The sequence below is a fragment of the Lepidochelys kempii genome, chromosome 13 (assembly GCF_965140265.1).
Source record: "Lepidochelys kempii isolate rLepKem1 chromosome 13, rLepKem1.hap2, whole genome shotgun sequence".
Classification (NCBI taxonomy): Eukaryota; Metazoa; Chordata; order Testudines; family Cheloniidae; genus Lepidochelys; species Lepidochelys kempii.
In genome coordinates this window covers 2,739,857-2,763,839 of record NC_133268.1, presented here as the reverse complement: position 1 = coordinate 2,763,839, position 23,983 = coordinate 2,739,857, and the positions used below count along the sequence as shown (strand labels likewise).

The following is a 23,983-nucleotide window of genomic DNA, read 5'->3' as shown; positions in this document are numbered from 1 at the left end:
AACTTCCTGAGCTTAGGCAAAACCAAGTATACATAGGCCATCCCTGACAGGAGTTTGTCTAACCTGTTCTTAAAAACCTTCAATGATGATAGGGCTTCCACAACTTCCTTTGTAACCTGTTCTAGTGCATAACTATCCTTACAGTTTAAAAGTTTTTCCTAATATCTAACCTAAATCTCCCTTATTGCAGATTGAGCTGATTACTGCCTGTCCTACCCTCAGTGGTCACGGAGTACAGGTGATCACCATCTTCTTTATAACAGCCCTTCACATGTTTGAAGACTCTCATCAGAGCTCCCCTCAGTCGTCTTTTCTCAAGACTAAACATGTCCAGTTTTTTACCCTTTCTTTATAGGTCAGGTTTTCTAAACCTTTCATCATTTTTGTTGCACTTCTCTGGACTCTTTCCAATTTATCAACTTTTTTCCTAAAGTTTGGCACCCAGAACTGGACATTTCTCCAGCTGAGGCCTTTCCATTGCTGAGTAGAGTGGGACGGTTACCTTCGGTATCTAACATATGACATTCCTATTAATACAATCCAGAATATTAGCCTTTTTCACAGCTGCATCCTACTATTGACTCATATTCAATTTGTGATCCACTACCATCCCCCCCGATCCTCTTCAGCAGTGCTGCCACCTAGCCAATTATTCCATTTATGTATTTGAGTCTTCCTTTCGAAGTGTAGTACTTTGCACTTCTCTGTTGAATTTCACCTTGTTGATTTCAGACAAGTTCTCCAATTTGTCGCGGTTGTCTTGAATTCTAATCTTTTCCTGCAAAATGATAGCAGCTCTTCCCCTTTTGGTGTCATCCACCTATTTTATAAGCATATGTCCATTCCATTATCTGAGTCATTCATAAAAATATTGACTAGTACTGACCCTTGTGGGCCTCCATTAGATACACCCTCCCAGTTTGACAGCAAACCATTAACTACTTTTTGAATATGGTCTTTCAACCAGTTTTGCACCCAACTTATAGTTACTTCATGTAGATCACATTTTCTAGGTGGTTTGAGACTGTCATGTGGGACTGTGTCAAAAGCCTTACTAAAATCAAGATATCATATCATCTGCTCCTTCCCATCCACTAGGCCAGAGGTCCCCAATCTATGGGCTGTGCCCCCTAGGGGGGCGCTGAGGAACATTCAGGGGATGTGCGGCTGGGACCCGCAGTGGGCAGGAAGGGAGCACCGCTCAGCTCCTGGCCCTGGTCCCGGTCCCATCCCCAGCTCCTGGCCCTGTGCTTAGGGCTCTGTTCCCAGCCCGGTCAAAGAAGGAAATTAGGTTGGTTTGGCATGATTTGTTCTTGACAAATCCATTATGGCTATTCCTTACCACCCTGTTATCCTCTAGGTGTTTACAAATTGATTGTTTAATAATTTGTTCCAGTGTCTTTCCAAGTATCAAACTTAGGCTGACAGACCTGTAATTTCTCAGGTATTCTTCCCTTTTTTTTATAGGTCGCTAATTGACCAGTGGAGCTATTACTTAGACTACAAAATATTAATAGAGGCCTGTGTTTTTTTGTAAGGCGTCAAGGTGTAAAGTGCAGCACATACATGGTTGAATTATTTAGATTGTGCCCACTGTGATCTAGGTGCCCTCCACACAAAGGAAGACACAACCCCTACACTTGACTGTACAATCTAAATAGAACACTTGTAAGGGTTTGTTTGTTTGTTTGGGGGGGATTTTTGTGGACCATTCTGAAATACAGCTGTCGTCTTTTCCAAAACTCTTTTCTAAAGCTAGCAAAGATCGTTATTTGGAGCCATTTAAACTGGTGGTTCTCAAACTTTTGTATTGGTGACTACTTGCACTCAGAGGCCTGCTGTGTGAGAGTGTTTCGGGGTGGAGGCTGACAGCTCATGACTCCTATGTAATAACCGCCCAGCCCCCTGAGGGGTCACAACCCCCAGTTTGAGAACCTTTCATTTAAACAAGTGTGCTGCCCCTTAAGTTGAGGGGGTGAGGCTATGCAAGGATACAGGAAATATCTCCCTCTTTAGGAGGGAAGAAATGTAAGATTGCAAACCCCAGGATTCACTTATGGCTCTCAAGGGTGAGTGTCCTATTATGCACACCCGTGGTGCAATATAAATACTAGTCACTTCTATAGAGCCTTCCATCTGAGGAGCTGTAGGTGCTTTATGGTCTCTAAATGAGCTTCACAACAACCTTGTGAGATAGCTATTCTCAATTTATGGATACTAATAATGAGATCATGAGCACTGGTATCTGTTCTAGAAGTCGTTATGACTCTAGTCTCTTTAGGTTTGTATACTATGCTCAATACCATAGGAGCTATGCGCTTTCCAAAAGTGCATTCAGCAGTGTGACTAGTATCTCTCCTGCATGACTTTCTCCCTTCCTCCTACCAAGGAGATATTGTATAGGATTTTTTAATGGATTATATGTACACTTTGCTGTGTTTGTATTACCAAAGGCAAGTTTAAAGTATGCCTTGCATTTGGAGCAAAAGGTGGTGAGGTCTGTGGTGGGTTAGGCTGTGCTGAAGTTCATTCCACTATATTGGACCAGCTCCTGAGAGAGCTGTCTTCTGCACAAATGAGCTTTACCCTTACAATGGACAATTCCATTTTGCCTGAGGATCAGAGTAGTCAACCGTGATCCCCAGCCCAGTTTTAGGTGATATTTTAAGTGCTCCGGGCTGAGACCATTGCATGAGCATTTAACAATAATAGGCTGCCCTTGTGGAGGAGTAGACTAGTTATGTTATGTGTTCAGGTCTAGATTTCAGACTGCTGCAGTTTCCACGGCATGCATCCGATGAAGTGAGCTGTAGCTCACGAAAGCTCATGCTCAAATAAATGGGTTAGTCTCTAAGGTGCCACAAGTCCTCCTTTTCTTTTTGCGAATACAGACTAACACGGCTGTTACTCTGAAACCCATAATATTTAAATATTAAAATTTTTCCTTGGAATTGAAGTTAGTCTGTTCTGACTGATTATGACAGTGGCATTTAATTTACGTTAAAGCAAAGGCAAAGCTTAACTGAACACTGAGTGAGAGTCACACTAAAAACAAGAAAATGATAAACTGTTTACAATACTCCTAATAAGCAAGACGCAGAGCAGTGTCGTTGGCCATGGCACTTCATTTTCATTTGAATGTGAGACCACAGCTTTGAGAACCACAGCTTCGTGTAGGACAATCAGATTTGAAGTCTTAACTTTTTATGGTCAAATGATCAAAATTATTTTCCTCTGACTGTAGAATTTCCCCTGGTTAATGCAGCAGGCCCTGGTGAGGAGTCACAAGCTATTGAGAATAGTTTCAAACCAATGCTTGAAACTCTGGATGTCTCACAATGATCAGTCTTACTTAGGCCATGTCTACACAGTTCTTGTACTGGAATACTACTATGAAACCTGTCAACTAGGTGCGGCTTTTTTACCGATGCAACACTTAGTATGGACACAGTTACGTCAGTATAAAAGTGTTCTATACAGGTATAGCTTATTCCTGTTCCCATATGGGAATAGCTCTACAGGTATAAGCACCTTTATACTGGTATAACAACATGCACACTGGGGATGTCCTGCTTTAACTATACCAGTAAAGTTAAAGCAGTACAACTTTTGTGTGTAGGCAAGCCCTAAGGTACATGCCGAGCCCTTAAAAGTATGAGGACCAAGAGACTGGCTGTTGTTACTGTCTTGTTTGATCTTAAGTTAATGTGTCAAAGCTGGCTTCTGTGTGTAGAGGTTGTCAGTGTTGGGAGAAGAATATGAACATAGACCCTTCTCTGCTATTTCTCAGAACAAGAGGAAGTTGGAAAAGTTTTACACCACAAAAATGTTCAAAGGAGTGTTCGGTTGACTTCAGTAACTTTGTTGCTGTTAGGTTGCATTTGAGATCCTAGACCTGTTTTGAATCTACTAAACTTAGACTTTTATTTCTTGAGAGAGTAAGTAAGCTATATTAAAAAGTCTGGTTATTTCTGTTTGACACAAGCCTTTTCAAAGAGATTTGTGGTCAGTATGAACTTTCCTGCTTAGTTATGGAAGAAGGATCCTTGCTCTGAAGCAAGTTTCAAGGGTTTTTTACGCAAGTTATGGGAGGTCTTATGGAGGTGACTAACCTTTATCTAAATACATAATGGGAGAGAAGTTGTTTATCTAGGTACTAGCTAATTTCTTAAGTGGCATGGAGAAGCCACAGCAGTGACTCAGGGCCAGTGATTCCTTTCATTCCACCAAATGAATATATGTGGTCATAAAAGCACAGCTTCTGCATGTTAGCCTAGATAAAATGCTTGGATTTATGTCTGTTCTCTGTGGATGAGATGGGATAAATTACAGATGACAAGCACTGGGGAGCAGTAGAGAAGGATTTGTTTTACTGCAGGATTGTTGGCTGGGACACTAAGCATCAATATTTTTGTTCATTAACATAGCATCCACAGTGTTCTAGATGCTTTAGAGGTAAAAAAAAAGCGACAATCTCTGCCCTGAGTTCTCACTCTAGATAGTATAAAAGTTTGTTGAATGATCAGTGAAATGTGCACACGTCTTGATGTTCTGTGCCTTTTTTCTTTGCTTTTTGCAGACTTAGGATTTGTTGGATGTGGAAAAATCAGTAGCAAACTATTTTAAATTAGGGTAGGGATCCCTTTGGGCAAGGTTTGTCTGCTCTTGGTTGAGTGGTTGTACTCTCAATAGCTGCGATAAGACAAGACGCTATTTACTAAATATATGCTGGGAAAGTCTCTCACCACTTTGAAATGCCCCATCCACAGAAGACCTCTTTGTGGATCTCTGTTCTGAATATCAATGTCTTGGGCCATTGGCAGAGGCCAAAGCAAGAAAGCGTTTCTAGACACCGCAAAGGCCTTTCATTTCTAAACTTTACTTTTTTACAGTTTTCCCTGGTATGTTGGCTGTAGATGGAAAACTACTTTTCTGGAATTGGTTTGAAACTCTTGGGCTTGAGTTTAATAAAAAGCAAGCAATAGGGACAAGGGAGAATAAAAATAAATGTTTAAGCCTCTTCTTTCAGGCATATTTGATGCACTACAAAGTAGTGAAATCATAGGCTACTTTTGCCCTGATGCATTTATAGTTCTTAGACACACGATTATAAGTAAAGATTGAAATATTTAAATACAAAATATTGATATTTTTATAAAAAGTCTACTCCAGAAAACGTGTCAATCTACCCATCATCCCCCTGTATTATGCAGCATCATATGTCATCTTGTAATGTGGATATAGTAGATTGGGCCCTTCAACATACGGTGACTTGGGCATTGTTTCTGTACTGGAGGGTTAGGAAGTTGGATGTTGTGTTGCTTTCAGAATACGGTTGAACTAGGAGTCTGTCTGCAGATTCAGACCACACTGCATTGATTCCAATTTGCAACTATGAAAGTTAGAGAACTTTTTTTTAAAGTGAAATTTTGAATCTGCCAAAATTCATGGGGTAGTGCTCCTTCCCACTTACTCAGGATGAGCAAGCAAATACCATTTTTCAAGCCCTGAGGAATGGTCTCAGGCACATGGCCAGTTTCCAGTTCTGCTGGACAGCTTTTAATGATTAACTTAAACATTTTAATATTACCTTGAGATTTTAACCTTTGTTCATTTTGTTTCTGTAGTTGGAAAAACCAAAGGCCCATCCAAGGCTTTCACCCTGTGTCCGGCTTCAAGATCGGAGGCTATCAGAACTCTAAACGCCTAATTTAACTCCACCCAGCAAGCTGTCCGACATGTCAGGACCCGTGCCAAGCAGGGCCAGAGTTTACACTGATGTAAATACACACAGACCCCGAGAGTACTGGGACTATGAGTCACATGTTGTTGAATGGGGGTAAGTGTCTGCACTTCATATTGACTGTGCTGAGTGGGGGTTGATCCTTGTTGTATCTGGCTGAGTGATGTGTGGGAAGCTATCAGTTCAAGCTTCTATAATGCTTAAGGTTTTTCTTGCGTTTTGCCAGTATTCTAGTGTGAATGGTGTACATTAGGGTTGTAAACTTTGTTACCATCAATTGTAGAAATAGCACAGTGCCCCTTCACGGTGTCTAAAAGATTTTCTTGTGTCATTATTTTAAAACTACTGCAGTATAAGAAAACTTTGAGCAGCCCCCTCCTTCCTTTAGTCTAGTTGCTTTTCAGTGGTGATGGAGAAACTAAGATCTTAGGCTTGGGTGAATAATTTGAAAAGGCGTCAAGGTACCTCTGTAAACTGGGTGACAATTGAAGGGACTTACGTAATAGACTTTTTTTTAAGTGTCTCTGTATCTATCACTTTGTAACAGTCTCATTGCTGAGCTCTCTTCAAGGCTCTGGAGAAGTTTTGTACCTTTCATTCAAAGGAATGGAGTGTTTAAATTGAGCTTAGAACTGAAACCTCCCAAGATTAAGACCGCATTGGTGCTAGCTGATATTGCAGCATTTCTGCTCTGATATAGCAGTGTCTCGGCTGTGTAGGCCCTTCCTGTGCCTGACTCTGAAATATACGTTGTCTTCTGAGCATAAGCAGTGTCCCAGACTCAGTCCATTTTAAACAGGTTTTATAGCACTGTCTCCCTTAGTAATTTTAATTGATGTTAACAGTCTACATTTGATTTTGTGATGTGCATGGAAGTCATACACATCAAGTCTATGCTGGAAGGACTGAACAAATGTATTGGGGTGGTCTCAATTGAAACACACCATTTTTCCCAGCCCTTCACTCAAGGAAAAGATTGGGTACGAGGCTTATTTTGTCGCTTGTTGGAGGAGAAACTGATCAGTTCAAGTGAACATGGTTCTTGTGACAGCCCAGGAAATAAATCCCCTATCCAAGAAAAGGTGTAAAACAGGCAATGACAATGAAAGGTTTCCTACACTCCTCTCCCAATGTTCTTCAGCCCTGAACAGGAGGGGTCACCTCTGTGTGTGTGTGAGGGTAACTGTCTACATGGCCCCTTCAGTCCTTGACCTCTCTTACTGAGAATGCTTCAAGGTCTCCAGGTCTGAAGGTGGTTTTTTTTGTGATGAACTCGTGTTGAGGAGGAACTACATGGAGACCAGGTCATTACAAATAGGCAGTTATCGAATGGCAGCTACTCTTCGTCGTTACTCACCTGGGTTGGATTTGTATTGAGGTGGAAAGGTGAGGTTCCACATTTCTCTACCAGTCTTTGATCTTTTATTTTAGAAAGAGGAGTCCAGTCAGCCATTCTACCTAGCTTGTATAGAAGACAAGGCAGAGAGCTGATGTTTGTAGAGGGACAATTTTGTGAATGAAAAAGGACTGACTGAGCTCTTTGGGACTCTGTACCTTTCTCTCTCCACAGAAATCAAGATGACTACCAACTAGTTCGGAAATTAGGCCGGGGCAAATACAGCGAAGTGTTTGAAGCCATCAACATCACAAATAATGAAAAAGTAGTAGTTAAAATCCTCAAGGTGAGCAAGGGACCATGTGGAAGATGGAAATCTGTCCCTGGGCTGTTTAGGTGGATATAAAGTGCAGCGCTTTGGTATAGAACATCTGAGCCTCCTGAAATAATTCTGTTGTGGGAAATGTCACTCAGTGGCACTTGGAACCCCTTGGAGTTTCCTGTAACTCAGCACTATTCGCAGTCCATCCGGGCAAGCCCCATGCTTGCTTACCATGTCAAATCTGTCTATCGGATATTGCTGCTTCTAGCAGCATCCGCTTCTGTGCCTATCCATCCTTCCAAGGTGTTGCTCTGTATCACGGTGTGCTGCCATGGCTTTCTCCCCACTACATTAGGAAACTAGGTTTTCTGTGAGATCAATGCCAGTACACCAGACATTAGCTTTTAGAGCTGAGCTCTTAATTTGTTGACACCAAAGGGATGATTAGAAAATTCTCTTGCCTGTGGAAGCCATGAGCTCCCTCCCCCATGAGCACTCTGGCTATTTTTCCCTTACGAACAGAGAGGCAAAACACTCAAGAGTCAAGCTGGAATTGTTCCTCTTTAAGACCACGGATTAGCTAAACTTTAGTGACTACTAACCTTAGAGCATTGCTTTTCTGCTCTACAGAATGTCCCCATAGTTAAGATTTACATCTAAAATGCGGATTCAAGAGGTAGGCTCAAGACTCTGGCATGTTGTCTCTGGCTAATAAAAGGTCACTAGCACTGGAACACGCATTTTACAGTCTTAATTGGTGAACTATTGTAATCCAGTGTTTCTCAAACTGGTTGTATTGCTCGTGTTCCACTCAGAGCTTGCTGTTCACATGGTGCTACTTCTCATTTCCAGCTGTCTGATCATATGGATAGTATCGGAATCATTTTGTATTTTTGGCTATCTTTCCAGGTAATGAGTGGCTTTAGCTGTTGCCCTCATCAGATGCTTGTACAACTGAGAGTGGAAGGAGAGATGGTTTGGTATCACAAATGTTTGAGACTCCCCTCCTTCTAATGCATGCAAAATCAGATAATGAAACTGGAAAGTTTGGCTTTTTAACCTAATTCCATAAGAGCTCCTACAGCCACTTTTAAGAGAGGGACAGCTGCTGAGCTGAAGCTTTTCCATTAGTCTTACTCACCGGAATATTTTATTTTACCAATGCTTTGGGTTTTTTTCTTTCAGCCGGTAAAAAAGAAGAAAATCAAGCGTGAAATCAAGATCTTGGAGAACTTGCGAGGTGGTCCCAATATAATCACCCTTGCAGATATAGTAAAAGACCCTGTGGTGAGTATAAATGGCTTAGAGATGGTGCTCAAATTGCTGGGTTTGACTTCAGTGTTGACTTGTCCTCACTCCGCTTTCCCCTCTGCTCTTAAATCCTGTCTTTAAATTGCTTAATCAGATCAGCTTTCTAATTAGTTTAGCTTCTTTCAGAGCCAGCCCCCCTGACCCTAGCCCGGCACAGCTGTGCCCTGTGCCGATGTAAGTTTTCAGTGTAAACCAGCCCTTACCCTTCTTGACTAAGGGGCAGTAACACTGGACTGAAATGTGTGAATTCATTCTGCAAACACAGGGCCAATGCAAAGTAGTGATGGCTTCGGCTCTGCCATCTCTTTATCAATACCGGAAAACAACTGAAGCATGTAAATTGTCCAGGGGAAAGGGATTTTAGTCATAATCATAGAAAATCACCAGATTCATTCATAAGTGTTTACAAAGATTGCTTATCAAAGATTTAACATAGCTAAATACTTTTCTCTCTTCCTAGTCCCGGACCCCTGCTTTGGTTTTTGAACATGTAAACAACACAGACTTTAAGGTACAGTTTGAGTTTTCTGCTTGTAATTGTGTTCTTTTCCATTTGAAAGCCACCTCCCTTAACTTTTATTTATGGAGAGGGACTAGTACCGGGGTCTTGGGCAGGTTATTCAATAGCTGTTTCCTTCTGACATGTTATCCTGACATTAAAGATGGCTAATTCTGGGGCAGAGGTTTGTAACTTGCTCATTCATAATGACTCAGTAGTAGAGCACTGAATAGAACCCAGGAATCCTGATCCCAAGTCCCATTCTGTTAAACACTTCTTGTACATCAGGTGAATCTCCTGAACATTCATTGGTCTTTTTCCAATTTTGAAATGTGAAAATGCGTGTTTCTGTGGCTTCAGTTCTGTGGCGAGAGAGTTAAGTGCTGCTTGCTGTGAACTCTTTTGGCCTACTTCTGGAGTTATTTACCCCTTCACATAACACAAGAACCAGGGGTCACCCAAAGAAATTAATAAGCAGCATGTTTAAAACAAACATAAAGGAAGTACTTCTTCACACAATGCACAGTCATCCCATGGAACTTGTTGCCAGGGGACTTTGTGAAGGCCAAAAGTTAACTGGATTGCAAAAAGATTTAGATAGGTTCATGGAGGATAGATCCATCAATGGGTATTGAAGATGGTCAATAATGAAACCTATGCTCTGGGTGTCCCTAAACCTCTGACTTCCAGAAGCTGGGACTGTACGACAGGGGATGGATCAGACAATACTTGCCATGGTCTATTTATTCCCTCTGAAGCATTTAGCACTCACCACTGTCGGAAGACAGGATACTGGCCTAGATGGACAATTGATCTGACCCGTTATGGCTATTCTTTTGTTAACACCATCTGGAATAGTTGTCTTAATTCTGCAGAAATCTTCAGCCTCTGAGAGCCAGCCTGCAAGCCACTGCTTTTTATGACACTGCATTGGAGGGTTGAGGGTGTCTGTGGGAAATGGAATCAGAACTGTACTCCTTGGAAGTTAGCTTTACATTGGCCAGAATTGGAGGTGAACAATACAGCTGAATTATGTGAGGAAGGGGGCAGTGCTGAATGGCTGGTGGATTGAGGAAATGTTGCTACCACCATCAGTGCAGTTGGAAAAACGGAGTTGCAGGGAATCTGGTTGTTTTGTTCTGTATTGGCATGGATGTGATTTCCTGCTGTGTTAACACTGAAGTGATGTCTTTGTCTCCCACAGCAATTGTACCAGACATTAACAGACTATGATATTAGATTCTACATGTATGAGATTTTGAAGGTAAGTGGACGATCTCCAGTTCATTAATTTTTTTATCAGTTTTGTGTGGATCTGGGATTTGCCCCGATACAGTCCTACAGTGGTTGGCGTGACTAGTCAGTGATAGAAAACAAATGCAGGTGGGAGAAGGATCAGGTCTCTGAATGACAGAAATGAGGGCTGATATCAAGTTTACAGGAACTGGCCTATCTTGTTCCCACATATTCTAGCCCTGCTGGGTATAGACTGGTGCTGCCTTTGAGTTTTTGGGTACACTGAGACAAGTAGAAATACTAATCAGATTTGTGTACAGCCTGCAAAAGGGGAAAACTTGGACCGGAAGCTGCTGGCTTCCTGCCTTAATATAGTCTGTGAACTGAGTGCATTTGCAGCACAAAATCCCCTTTCTTATGCACATTGGGGGTGTCCTTTTTTTCCTCCTTTCATCAGAGTTTGAAGGAAGCTAGACCTGTTTGGTCCATGGTGCCTTATAGCTCTGCTTTTATGGATGTTATTGAAATTCCACTTACATTAGGAGGCATCTGAGGTGAAGCTAGAAGCATTGCTCTCCCCAAAACATGTTGGTGGACCTACTACTGGGGAGAAGGTATTGAAAGGCATGTTCTATAGGTTTTCTTTTTAGTATGAGTCTGAGTAGAACATAGTCAGGTCTGCTGTGTGGTGAGATTGGGGTATGCATGAAAATGCTTCCCCATCTGCTGCATTTGAAAAAAACTGTATCTCAGACATTAGTCCTGTAACCAGTATTAACTTTACAAATGGTTCGGTTCATAAATCTGTCGGAAGTAGGGCAGTTATCTATTTTTGGAATCCCTTCTCATACAGCTTCCTTCTTTCCTATGCATGGGAGCCTTGTCAAGGGAGTAGATCTCAAGGAACACAAAATGATGGAGTTCCTTTGTGACCCCTGCTTTGGTCAGAGTGGGTGTAAAAGAAAGCTGCTAACTTGTGTTGAATGACTTCTTCCTTTCCTCTGTTCTATATACAGGCTTTGGATTACTGTCATAGCATGGGAATCATGCACAGAGATGTCAAACCCCACAACGTCATGATTGACCATGAGCACAGAAAGGTAAGGAGCAGAATGCTGGGTGGGTTTCACTTTTTTCTTCAGATCTACAGCACCTCCATCATGCCATCGCTGTGCTGTTGTGCTGCCAGAAATCAAGGCTCAAAGTGGCAGCTTTTCCATCATGTGAATAAATCTAAAATGAAAATCTGTAAAAAGCCTTTAACTAAATAGCTACAGTTAAACTTTATACAGAATTACAACTGTTTAAGTGATGGCTCTTCCTCACGTGTTGTAGTTCATACTGTAACATGTACAGCTCGGGGTGATTACATGTACATGTGATTCCTCTGTGTGGTTGGAATGTGGCCACTGCTTTTACTTGCAAGTCTAGCTATGCTAGTGATTATAATGGTTCCTTTGTCCCTCAGAAACTGATCTTTAATGAGACATCCCTACCCTGTTAACCCAGACAGAAGCAGCTTGTGCTAAGAAATGTTTCCTTGCCGCTACCTTAGATCTTGGAACTGAAATACAATGCTCTGGCTTGCTCAAATAGTCTCAAGTGTGTGGTGGGGTTTAAGTATTTCCAGCACAAAGACAGATGGGTAGTGGTGTCGAGTTTAGACAAATGTTCATTATCTCACTTCTAGCTGATTAAAAAGACCCAGTATTACTCTAAAATTTCACCAAATTAAAATTTTCTGAGACATGGTGTCTAGAGTCATTTGGAGAGCCAAGGCCCAGACCAGGCCTTCTTACCTCTTCCTCTTCCATTTCTAGCTGAGGCTAATAGACTGGGGTCTGGCTGAATTCTATCATCCTGGCCAGGAGTACAATGTCAGAGTGGCTTCCCGATACTTCAAAGGACCTGAACTCCTTGTAGATTATCAGGTAAGAATCACAAGGGAGGTTCAGACCAAAGTTGCTTAACTTTGGCTTATACAGAAGCCCAATACCATACCAAAATAGGAGACTAAGGAATTAGAACATCTGAAGACTTGACAGAATTCAAGAACCTTGGAGGACCTGTCCTCCAATGCAGAAAAAAAGCAGCAGAGGGCATTCAGCATCAGTGTACTGGAGAGACAAATGTTTCTAAGAGGCTCTAGAGAAGAGCCAAACAACTTAAAGGCCTGCTTCCTTGATTTCAGAAGCAAGGGAAGATAAGGGGACCAGCCTTGTACTAAGGAAGAGCATACAAAGAATTGAACTGGACCCATGTTTACACTCAGGGTAACTAAATGTATGGTATAAATTACTGAATGGAGCCATTAAAATCCTAAAAAGAGAGGTTATTGCTGTAGTTCATTTTAACTACATGCTGTTTCCATTGTGAAGGGTTACAAACTGAGTGCTGGGGATGGAAAGATGTTACTGACTGACCAAGGGTCACAGCACTCCCAGATTCTGTTCTGGTTCAGGGCCAAGCCAACTTCTCACCTGCCAGTTTTTCCTAGGGGAGAAACAACCTGTTTCTGTTCTTTCTTGCTTACCCCACATTACTTCTCTGGCAACACAACGTGCCAATTGATCAGTTCCATAATATCTACCTCCGTAAATGTAACAAGGCGTGTGAGGGCTGCAGTTCCATCCAGATAGAAAGATGGAGCTGAGGACATCTGCCACTGTTCTTTTACGTTCCCAGAGCCCAGTTTGAGCAACTGGAATTTTAGAACCAAACAAGGTTTTCTAGGATCGTATTGTGTTAGCATGTTTCATTCTTTATTCCCAATGTCATCTGGCCTATATATCATTTGGACAACACTCTTTAGCATTGGAGTCACGTAAGTTAGCTTTCCAGAAGGAGTGAATCATGTCTTTTCTTTTTTCAGATGTATGACTATAGTCTGGATATGTGGAGCTTGGGTTGCATGTTGGCCAGTATGATCTTCCGAAAGGAGCCATTTTTCCATGGCCATGACAATTATGATCAGGTGAGTTTGGCAGGTACAATCCCCATGGTCCAGGTTTCTAGTTTGCATTTCCAGCCATTACAAGGGGCTGAAGAATAAGCATTTATCATCACTATTTTTCTCAATCTGAAGCCATGTTTTAGTCTCTATTCAATGTGTAACATTTTCTGCTGATTCAGTGGAAATGTATGGATAGCAGGAACAGTACTTCAGTTGAGCCCTGTCTCAGCAGGTGTATCTGAAGATATTTGTGCTCACCAAGAGCAATGGTTCTATTTAGCCTAGTAGACAGTGTGTTTCAGGTGTTTCAGAACAACAGCATGGACAAGTAACATTATATGAAAAGCCCTTCCTGATACCATCATCAGTCTTGCTCTCAGACTTACCCAGTATCTTCATGGTTTCTCTTATTCAATAAAGTGACTGACTTCACACCAAGTTCCTTATTTATCCTCTTTGGGTACTTATGCACCAGAATTATATAGGTTCTAGGACCATGCGTCAAAACTTTCAAATGGAACATGTCTAAAATTAAGCCCTTAAATCCATTGGAGCTGTGGGTGGATCAGGTGCCTAAACTGATATGAGAAGTTAAAGAATGTTGGCCTTCTTGTTCAGACCTTCATTCCAGAGCCCTCTAAGATAGTGCATTGCCCTTCAGTGGCTCATTCTGGGGCTTCTGCTTTTTCCCCGGTTTTATTCTTGCCTTCACACACAGTTGCTATTTTGGGGCTTTTCCTCTACAAATTGAATTAGAATATTGCATGCCCTCCTCTAATAGACTGCCATGACTGACAAGAAGAGCTGAATATCGGTACGGGTATGTTTGCAGTATTTGCAATCCTGTGCAGTCTGGGAGTAGGAGCCACAAGATCACCCCTGAACATGGATTCTGTGTTCTGAAATAGCACTTCAGTGCTCATAAGGGGATATACTGTGTTACTTTCATGATGGTTGTATCACATCCTTCCCCCTTCACAGTGGTTTATTTTTTGTTGTTTGATACCAGTTGGTCAGGATAGCCAAGGTGCTGGGGACAGAAGATCTATATGACTACATCGACAAATACAACATTGAACTGGATCCACGCTTCAATGACATCTTGGGCAGGTGAGCCAGGAACCTTTCAGATCTACCCAAAATCGTTGAGCAGGTAGACTAATGCCCTGGCAGCAGCGCTTTGTCTAGACACAGACCACTGTCTAGGGAAGAAAGCAGCTGCAGGGCTCCTAAAACTAACCTGGTTCTTATGTGATATCAATCCAGTAGAGCAGTGCTGCCTTGAAAAGAATCTTCTCTCTGCAGATGTGGCTGAGGACAGGTGCTGACAGATTCTGGGAGATCTTGTAGGCAATAAATGTACAGTTGGAGTTAGTGACTAGGGGAATTTGAGGCAGCCATTGACTTTGTTATAGCAAATCAATCACTGCTTAGGAGGAGGTAGATTTTTCTAGTACAGTGATCATTTTCAGCGGTGACATCCACCAAAACTACCTTGTGGGAGGTGGAGAGAGAGGGCTTGTCTACACTACTGGATGGATCAACGGGCAGCAATCAATCCAGCAGGGGTTGATTTATCGTGTCTAGTATAGACGCGATAAATTGACCACCGATTGCTCTATCCAGTACTCCACCTCAAGAAGAAATGCAAGGGGAATCGATGGGAGAGCATCTCCCGTCGACACACCGCACTAAGTAGATCTAAGTACGTTGACTTCAGCTACATTATTCACATAGCTGAAGTTGCGTAACTTAGATCGATCTCTCTGTAGTGTAGACCAGCCCGAAGTGTGGGCTGGGAGTTAATTTCACAGCCTGAATCAGAGTGCTGTAAGAAGTAACATTGACTACTGTGCCACCGAGCGATGGCATGGTGTACTTCAACTTTATAATCTACAGTACAGTTTTGATCATATTTGCTGCCACACTGAATAGTGATGGTATCTCTTGTGGCATACCCCTGGCCAGAAGGCCTTGTTTAAAAAGAGGAAAAGCCATATTCAGCAGGGGTGTTGCAGATTCCGCTCATTTGACTTTCCTAACTCTACAGGCACTCCCGTAAGCGATGGGAGCGCTTTGTTCACAGTGAGAACCAACACTTGGTGAGCCCAGAAGCTCTGGATTTCTTAGACAAATTGCTGCGGTATGATCACCAGTCACGACTCACAGCAAGAGAAGCCATGGAACACCCCTATTTCTGTACGTATAAACAGTCTCATGTTTTGCTACTGTTTGAGCTGCTGGTTCTGTTGGTTAATGATGATGGAGATGGGGCAAGCGGCTGTAAACTGAGCCTTGTCTCTCCAGATACTTGCATAGCATCTGAGAGAGTGTTTGCCTCTGACTGTGGTAGATGGGGTAGTCCATTACCACCTAAGCCAGCCTGGATTTGCCCTGCTGGGAAGGGAAGGCACTCCCAGGAGGGAGAATGAGTTGTGGTATATGGTACTGTCAAGCCAGTCAATCAGCTGCCTTGTTAATGAAGACACCTAGTGGTGTTGCGTTGGTGATAATTAGACATCTGTGCTGCAATTGTTTATCTATTGCCTGTCTTTTAATAAAACCAGATGAATAGTATCTCATCCCATTTTGTTGATTAATGTGCAACTGAATGAATATCTTGTTTTAGTTTTTGCCTATATTTTGTTTGATAGTATGGCAAAATTCTCACACATTTGTTCAAACCTATTTGCGATTTCTTCCACAAATAATTCTTGTTCCGAGGATTTTTCGTGAATAGTTGCAACAATGTTAAATCTGATTATTTATTGAGTAACGCTAGTCACATTGTTTTCTTGGTCCCTGATTGACTCATACAATTAACCAACACGGTCTACAATGAAAATTTTGCACCTTAATACACAACTGTTTTTGGCAAATGTTAGAGCTAAAAAATTGATTTTCTTGGTTCTTAGCAATTGTGAAGCTTGAGTGCAGAACTTTCATGAAGAGCGAATGCAAAAGACTTCTAGAAAGAGCTGAAGAGAATTTGATTCCAAATATGAACAAGTATCTGCAGAAAAATGGTTTCAAGATTTGCTCAGCTGTAGTCAGCAGCAACCAGGGAAACATTTATGGTTCCTCGTGCTGCTGCTGCAGAAGCAGGGCTCTGGGTCTTTTATTATCAGCCATGGGTGTGGCACTGTCTGTCTGCAGCTGGGAAGAAAAGGGGCAGTTAATGAAAGAGGCTTTTTCTGGAAGATAAAGACCTAAAAAGCAATTGTCACCCTGAAGTTATAGTATCGTGTTAAACCCTCAATACACTGAACAATTTAGGGTTGTATTTAGAAATTATCTGTTAATTTGGGATAAATCTCTGATCCACTAAACTCACTTTCAAAGATCAACTTTATTAGAAGTCGTCTTTCCTTCCCAGACTAACTTTGAATCATAGAATCATAGAATACCAGGTTGGAAGGGACCTCAGGAGGTCATCTAGTCCAACCCCCTGCTCAAAGCAGGACCAATCCCCAATTTTTGCCCGAGATCCCAAATGGCCCCCTCAAGGATTGAACTCACAACCCTGGGTTTAGCAGGCCAGTGCTCATACCACTGAGCTATCCCTCCCCCACCCCCCAAACGGAAGTCTCCTTCGAGCCGGAATGAGATGAATTGGATGCATTTCCCTCAGCTGCCTTTTATCATGTTAAGCACACTCACTGAGACTAGAGTGCTGCATTACTGCAGCTTATCAGTGATCAAATGCAACCCTCTTACACCTGTGCGCATCTCCTACCAAAGTCCGTGGGACTTGCTTCTGTGTACCAGAGGGCGGAATTTGACACTTCGTATAAGAATGCTTAGTAGTGCATACTTATACAGCAGGTAGTCGTGCAAATACATTTTCCATCATGCAGGTCTTGTGCTTCTGAGATGCTGTCTGGCAGAACAAAACCTAACCCTTCGTATGTTGTTCTTAGATCCCATTGTGAAGGACCAGGCTCGGATGGGTTCATCCAGCATGCCAGGTGGCAGCACTCCTGTCAGCAGCGCCAGTATGATGTCAGGTCAGTTCCTTCTTGGTAAATGCTGTAAAACTTCCTGTACAACAGCTAGATGGGAGGTGAGGAAAGCAATCAGGACTAGTGAATTCTGCAGGCAGTGCTGCTAGCTGTCAGGTACAGGGTATGGCCTACGTAAGGGGGCTACAAAGGAGTTGGGGATGAAATAGGAGGAAAGACTGGGATGGCTTCACTAACTTAACCTGCCGTAGTCCCTGCTTGTTTCACAGGGAAGTGTTCTGCTGCTCTGAATGCCTTTGGGGCCGGTTTGAAAGATGTCAAGATGGGAGGATAGTAGTTATCCAGAGTCACGTGTCCGCTCCCAAAAGCAGACGTGTACAAACGTGATTCTCCCCACACCATTTGAGACCAGTGGTGATTGTTCAGAGGCCAGTGAAAGCTCTTTAGTCGCATCTTATTCTTTAGAATGTAGTTGCATTTTGTTACGCTCCCACTAAAGTGGCCTCCCAAAGTAGCTGGCCTTTAGAAGCATGTTGGGTTGCCTCAGGTATGATGTGCCATCCTCGCTCTAATTCATGCTGAATTGTCTTGTTTCAGGGATCTCTTCAGTGCCAACACCTTCACCCCTTGGACCTCTAGCGGGCTCACCTGTGATTTCTGCCACCAATACTCTGGGGATGCCGGTTCCAGCTGCTGCAGGAGCTCAGCAGTAGTGATGGGTTTTGTCTCCAAATGCCTGAGCTGAGTCAGGTGGGGAAGAGGTTCCCCCTCTACCTCTCCCCAGGATGCAGCTTGCACCCGGCAGGGGAAGGGAGGGGATGGAACACTTCGGAGGCTCCGTGTCTGAACAGTTGCTTGTGGATTTATAGTAGTTCAGTCATTATATAAAAAAAATTATTATAGGCTGATTTTTTTTTTTTTTTACTTGAACTTTTCGTAACTCAGGGGAATCCCTGAAAATACTGCAGATGGAATATTTCTCGGACAATTTTTTTCCCAAACTCCTCATCACTTGAGAACAAAGATGAACCAACTACATTTCCAGGCCGTTGTATCCTGCTGGAAATCTCTTCTCTTCACAGTCCCGCCATTAGTCCACCACCAGCTCACACTTTGGGGGGATTGCCTTGTGCTTTTCTCTGGAGTCTACCAGACCAAGTCTTCACAAGGCAGTGGGAGGGGAATTCTTAAAGTACCAGTCACTTTAACACCATATTCTGCATATGACTCAACTGGGGTACAGTAAGGAGACAACTTCAGTTTGTAGAGATGGTAAAAACTTCTAAGAAATAAGTGCAGATAAGGCCTAAAACCCTATTCTGTCCTGTATGAATCATGTCTCCCTAGGAGCTAACCAGAGCGCTGATTCTCTCCCTTGCATGTAATTTTAGTCTTAAAGCATAAAGTTACCGATCCAGTTGACGTTCTTGCCATCTCCTGTTGAAGGTGCTCCAGTAGGGTAAGCTATACTCTAATCAGTACCTTTTCCACATAAGGTTCTTCCGGCCAATCCCTTGGCTTGGAATTCTGGAATTAATTTGTTACTGCGTATATTGTTTTTTTTTTTAATTGTTTATAGAGATTTCAAAATGGTGGCTACTTAGAGCTGGAAAATCAGACTGCACCAAGTCACATATTGAGTCATCCCCCACCAGCCCCGCCCTCATGTGCCATGTGGTGAGAATACTGGTTACCTCACAGTCTTGTAAATATGCACGGAGAGGAGGGAGCGAGTAGACTAACTTAAACTGAAATGGTAGACCTGTAATTGTGGACAGATATTACTATTGATGACAAAGCACCCTTGTTACAGCCTTGCTACCCTTTGCTGTGTATATATACTTTGTCCTTCATATGTGAAAGATCCACTGTTGGAATTCTTTGGTGTAAATAAACATTTTGGTTTTATTTATCAAGGTTAGATTTAAGTTCCCTGTGTAGAGGTCTCACTGGGTTGGTGTTGCACACTTTTACACAGGAGTGGCCTGCAGGCCTGCACGTATTGAGGGAGCTGCTTTCCTATTCATATGCACCTTTGTATGATCTGTTTTAGTGAGCAGTGCAGAGAAGCCTTATAGAAGCATCACAAGCCAAAGTATCTCCTGGGATAAGGATCTTTTGCCATAGAATTCCTTTTGTTTCTCAGCCATGCTGGGATTTGTGGTAGGGAAACAATTCCCAGCTTTTTGTGCATTGCTGTTCACTGAAATCAAACCACTTAAGCTTGTCAGGTGCTCCACTGGAGAGATAAACTTTAAGCACAATGGCACCCATCACTTCTGGATCCTCGTTTTAATGCCATTGCATCAGCTGCTTGTTCTGGGCATTGAGTACTCTTCTAGTTCTTGCAACGAGTCCTGAAGCCTTGGCATTTCACCCCTGCTTGTTCTATAAGCATCTACCACTTTAATTTTTTGTGGGGGGTTTCAACCATTATTTCCTTAGTGCTTCAATTAATTCTGCAAAGTAAGGCAGTTGAGTGCATGGGCTGGATTAAATTGAGAGAAACTGGCCAGCATGGAACCCATAGCCCCCTTTACATTAGGATCACCTAAATGGGAGATGAATTTTTAATGCACACCAGGGTAGCTTTCTTCTCCATGATGTCATCCAGTGGAAATTTATTGTACTTAATCTTTTTATATCCTAGAATGATGTGAAAATCGGACCATGTTGACTGTTTCCTTGATGGGCAGTAGCTAAAAGCACCAAGTATGGAAAAGATGTAACTCGTGGTTTGTTTGCACTAGGTTGGGAGCTATGCAGGACACTTAACCAATTTATTTTTTTTGTAAATGAGGAAGGACTGTAAATCAAAATATTTGGCTCCTTCCTAGCTAAGTGAGCATCATTGTAGATAAGGCTGTATAATAAGGACACCACAAAAAGCTGATGGTTCTCGTGCCCATTAAGCCTTGCAAAAGAAAGCAAGAAAACAAGATGAGAATGGAAGGACTCCGTTCTGGAAGTGACACAAGCTCTTTATATAAAATGCTACATCAGACTCACTGCACAAGCATGCAACTAAACAGACTGAGATAGTGTGTCCAAGTGGTGATGGGAGGGCAAGGGTTTACAGATTGTAACAACTTCTGTGTTGTAAATTACCTCATCTGTATACCTTGTATTGGAACACTTGTTTCTCAGCACTACTCGTGTCTCTGCATTGTGTTAGAGGGCAGGAAATCAAATGCCAATATATTAGTCCTGTTGGCAACTAACCTTCAAGGTCTTTTTTTAAAGGTTTTTTTATCTTGTTTGAAGTGGCCCTTTTTTTGTTGAAGTTAGACTTTCTTTTCTCTTGATCAATTGGTTGTAATTGTATTGTAATTGTTATAACTAAACCTAACCATGCTGGGAAGAAGTTGTGCCATGGAGGTCTTTAATTTTTTTTAATAAAAACATTGAAACAAAAACATCCCCTCAGAGTGAGCAGTACAGTAACCTGCAGCTAGTTACACATGCATACTAAATTGCTTTGATTTTACACATTATATTGGTGTCTTCCATAAAAGGAAATAAAGATGAAATGTAATTGTATCCATTCTAATGCTGCAGAAACTTGTGCCCTGCTCAGACAGTACTTTTTTATCTTCTGTACCCATACCACTTTGCTCCTTGGTTTTTCCAGGCTCACACAAGCAAGCAGGTCCTGGCTTGTCAGAACTTGGATGGAGGCCTCCAAAAAGCATCTAGGTGCTGCTGGAAGTGGTGTTGATTTGGCGGGTGCGTTCTTTCCTCTGAGTCAGTCTCTGGCGATTAGGGACACGCTATTGGTGGCAACACTGTCACTTGGATGAAGGATGAAAACAAATGTCTTGGTCATTTGTGGTCACTAAAAACCTTATGTTGGTCTTCAAAAGTATTAGATTTTGTGTAGGAGAGTGGGGCTAATTTGAGTAATTATATTTGCACCCAAATTGCCCCTGCAGTTTGAGCTGGATTAAGGCAGTGACTCTCAAATTCTGCGTTTAGGAGTATGTGGAGCCCTTCCTCTTAATCCATGGAATGAAATTTCAGGAACACAAGCAATGCGATGAAGGAGGATATGTAGTTAACTGAAAAGGGATCTATGTCTTGCAAAGCAAATGTTGAGCTTCTGGTGATCTGGTATTTAATTCCTGGCCTAAACTACTGCTCTGCTGCTAAATAGTTGCCACATTACAACCTAGAGGTGGATGCATTTAAATGGCAAGTGATGCAATCTCCAAGTTGTCTTTAACACCAAGAAGCCCCAGTGAGGATCAGGGCCTCATTGTGCCAGAAGCTGTACAAATACACACTGAAGAAAGTCCATACCTGCAAGAACTCCCTATCATTTTTTGTAAAGTGGTGGTAGTGGATGAGGTGCTATGTAAATACATGATACTATTAAACTGGGCCTGAAATGTAGAGAGGAAAAATGTGAGAAGGGAGGGAAAAATAAAGCAAATTTAGAAGTAAAATAATTCTGGCTAGCTCTGCTATAATGGTCTCTCAGACAAGATCTTAGTACAACTACTTGTGATATCTGTTTTGGTACAAGCGACGAGGAGTCCTTGTGGCACCTTAGAGACTAACAAATTTATTTGGGCATAAGCTTTCATGGGCTAGAACCCACTTCATCAGATGCATGGAGTAGAAAATACAAGAACAGGTATAAATACATTAAAAGATGGGAGTTGCCTTACCAAGTGTGAGGTCAGTCTAACAAGACAATTCAATTTACAGTAGGATACCAAAGGAGGAAAAACTTTTGTAGTGGTAATGAGAGTGGCCCATTTCAAACAGTTGACAAGAAGGTATGAGTAACAGTAGGGGGAGATTAGTATGCGGGAAATTAGGTTTAGGTCTTGTAATGACCCAGCCACTCCCAGTCTTTATTCAGGCCTAATGTGATGGTGTCCAGTTTGCAAATTTAATTCCAGTTCTGCAGTTTCAGGTTGGAGTCTGTTTTTGAAGTTTTTTGTTGAAGAATTGCCACTTTTAGGTCTGTTATTGAGTGACCAGTCTCATTGGTGGTCAATTTGCTTATTTTCATCTTCGTTTGCACTGGAGAGAGGAGCCTTTCTGAGTGTCAGTTGATGGATTTGGCTTCTTTCTCTGTTCTCCATGTTTCTCTGGGTCACCCTCTCTCTTTCCAGGTGGCATCCATGTGGACTTGAAGGATGCCACCAATATGACTTCCACATCAAGTAAAGGATGTCCTAAATGTGATCATCTTTGTCATCTTACCATATTTGATGCTTTAGGTTGGTTTGCTCTCCTTAAAACTTCTGATGTTGCAGAAACTCTTTCCAAGAAACTCTGAACTTTCACAGGCATTTACTTTGGAATGAAGTAATCTTACGATTTTTTTAGATTTCCATGACTCTGCTCCATAAAGGACAGACTTGATGCTGGTGTTAAATATTTGTATTTTTGTTGGTGCCAATCTTGCCATTTTTCCAAATCTTCAAGTTTATGAAAGTTGTTTGCTTTTGATATTCATTGCTTGACATTTACTATGGTGTCACCAACATTGCACATCTCTTCCCTGGGAAGGTAAAGTGACTTACTACTTTTACTCTCATGGATGCTTTGAGGATATTAGTAGTCGTATATTTTGTCTTCCTGTTAATGAACATACATCTTTTGTTGTGTGTGCCAAAAGCATGATGTTTTCTTCCATTAAATTATGCGTTGAACTAAGCAAGACGACGTCATCACGAAAAACGTCATCCAGTTGTGATCATTTGTCCATAAAATTCCTTGGTTGCCTTCTGTGGTTACTTTCCTCATGACATAGCAAATGATGAATGCAAACAATAGTGAGGACATAATACACCCTTGCCTTACTCCAGTTGTTGGTACAAACTATTGGCTATTGTCACCATCTCTGGCTACATGTTCAGAATTATCCTATAGATCCTTTTGCATCCGATGAAGTGGGCTGTAGCCCATGAAAGCTTATGCTCTGATAAATTTGTTAGTCTCTAAGGTGCCACAAGTACTCCTGTTCTTTTTTTCATATAGATCCTTAATTATTCAAATTACTTTTGCTGGTATTCCGTAGCATACATAATTTTACAAAGGCTGTTTCTGTGTGTGCAATCAATAAAACTTACACAGGGTGCTTGCCACTCCATACTTTGTTCTGAGAATAACAATATGGTCTGCACATGATCTCAGTGAAAGAGAGGAACAAGCAGGTTAAGTTGGAGATGTATTTTCTTCTTGATACATTCCAGGATGCATTATTTCCTAGGCACTGAGTAATAATTCCTCTCCAGCTATGGCAGTTGATAAGGTCACCTTTCTTTGGCAATTTTACTAAAAGGCTTCTTTCACTGGAATGGATTCTTTTCTTCTATCCATATTTTATCCCAAAACCCCAGGAAAGTCTGCGGGCTGTTTCAACACTTGCTTTAAGTGTCTTTCCAGTAGTATCCTCTCCAGGTGCTTTGCCACTTTTAAGGTTACTGATGGCTTTTCTAACATCCACTGTAATATCTCCTAAACTGATACCAAACTTGGATGGTAGGTCTTTGTCACAAATGTCTAGTAATTTTGCTTGGTCTTGGTCTGTTTAAAACAGCCTGAAAATGTTTTCCCCATCTTTTCCTTTGTTCTTCTGCACTAGAAATCTTTTCTATTTGCATC

General features: G+C 41.9%; 1 protein-coding gene across 10 annotated transcripts in view; it reads left to right on the top strand.

Annotated features, from left to right (window-relative positions):
• Positions 1–20,778, top strand: part of CSNK2A1 (casein kinase 2 alpha 1) — a 34,951-nt gene extending 14,173 nt beyond the window's left edge. For 4 of the 10 annotated variants that reach the window (XM_073308750.1, XM_073308749.1, XM_073308752.1 and 1 more), the window contains 12 exons: positions 5,628–5,839; positions 7,314–7,425; positions 8,587–8,688; positions 9,173–9,223; positions 10,416–10,475; positions 11,464–11,547; positions 12,268–12,378; positions 13,320–13,421; positions 14,410–14,510; positions 15,451–15,599; positions 17,321–17,407; positions 17,960–20,778. In XM_073308750.1, coding sequence (XP_073164851.1) covers positions 5,739–5,839; positions 7,314–7,425; positions 8,587–8,688; positions 9,173–9,223; positions 10,416–10,475; positions 11,464–11,547; positions 12,268–12,378; positions 13,320–13,421; positions 14,410–14,510; positions 15,451–15,599; positions 17,321–17,407; positions 17,960–18,075 — 1,176 coding nt within the window. In that variant the 5' untranslated portion in view covers positions 5,628–5,738 and the 3' untranslated portion in view covers positions 18,076–20,778. Of the gene's footprint in view, positions 1–190; positions 239–5,627; positions 5,840–7,313; positions 7,426–8,586; positions 8,689–9,172; positions 9,224–10,415; positions 10,476–11,463; positions 11,548–12,267; positions 12,379–13,319; positions 13,422–14,409; positions 14,511–15,450; positions 15,600–17,320; positions 17,408–17,959 lie in introns of all 10 variants that reach the window. The other 6 variants (XM_073308753.1, XM_073308751.1, XR_012154609.1 and 3 more) reach the window with 5 other exon arrangements.
• Positions 20,779–23,983: the final 3,205 nt, after the last annotated feature.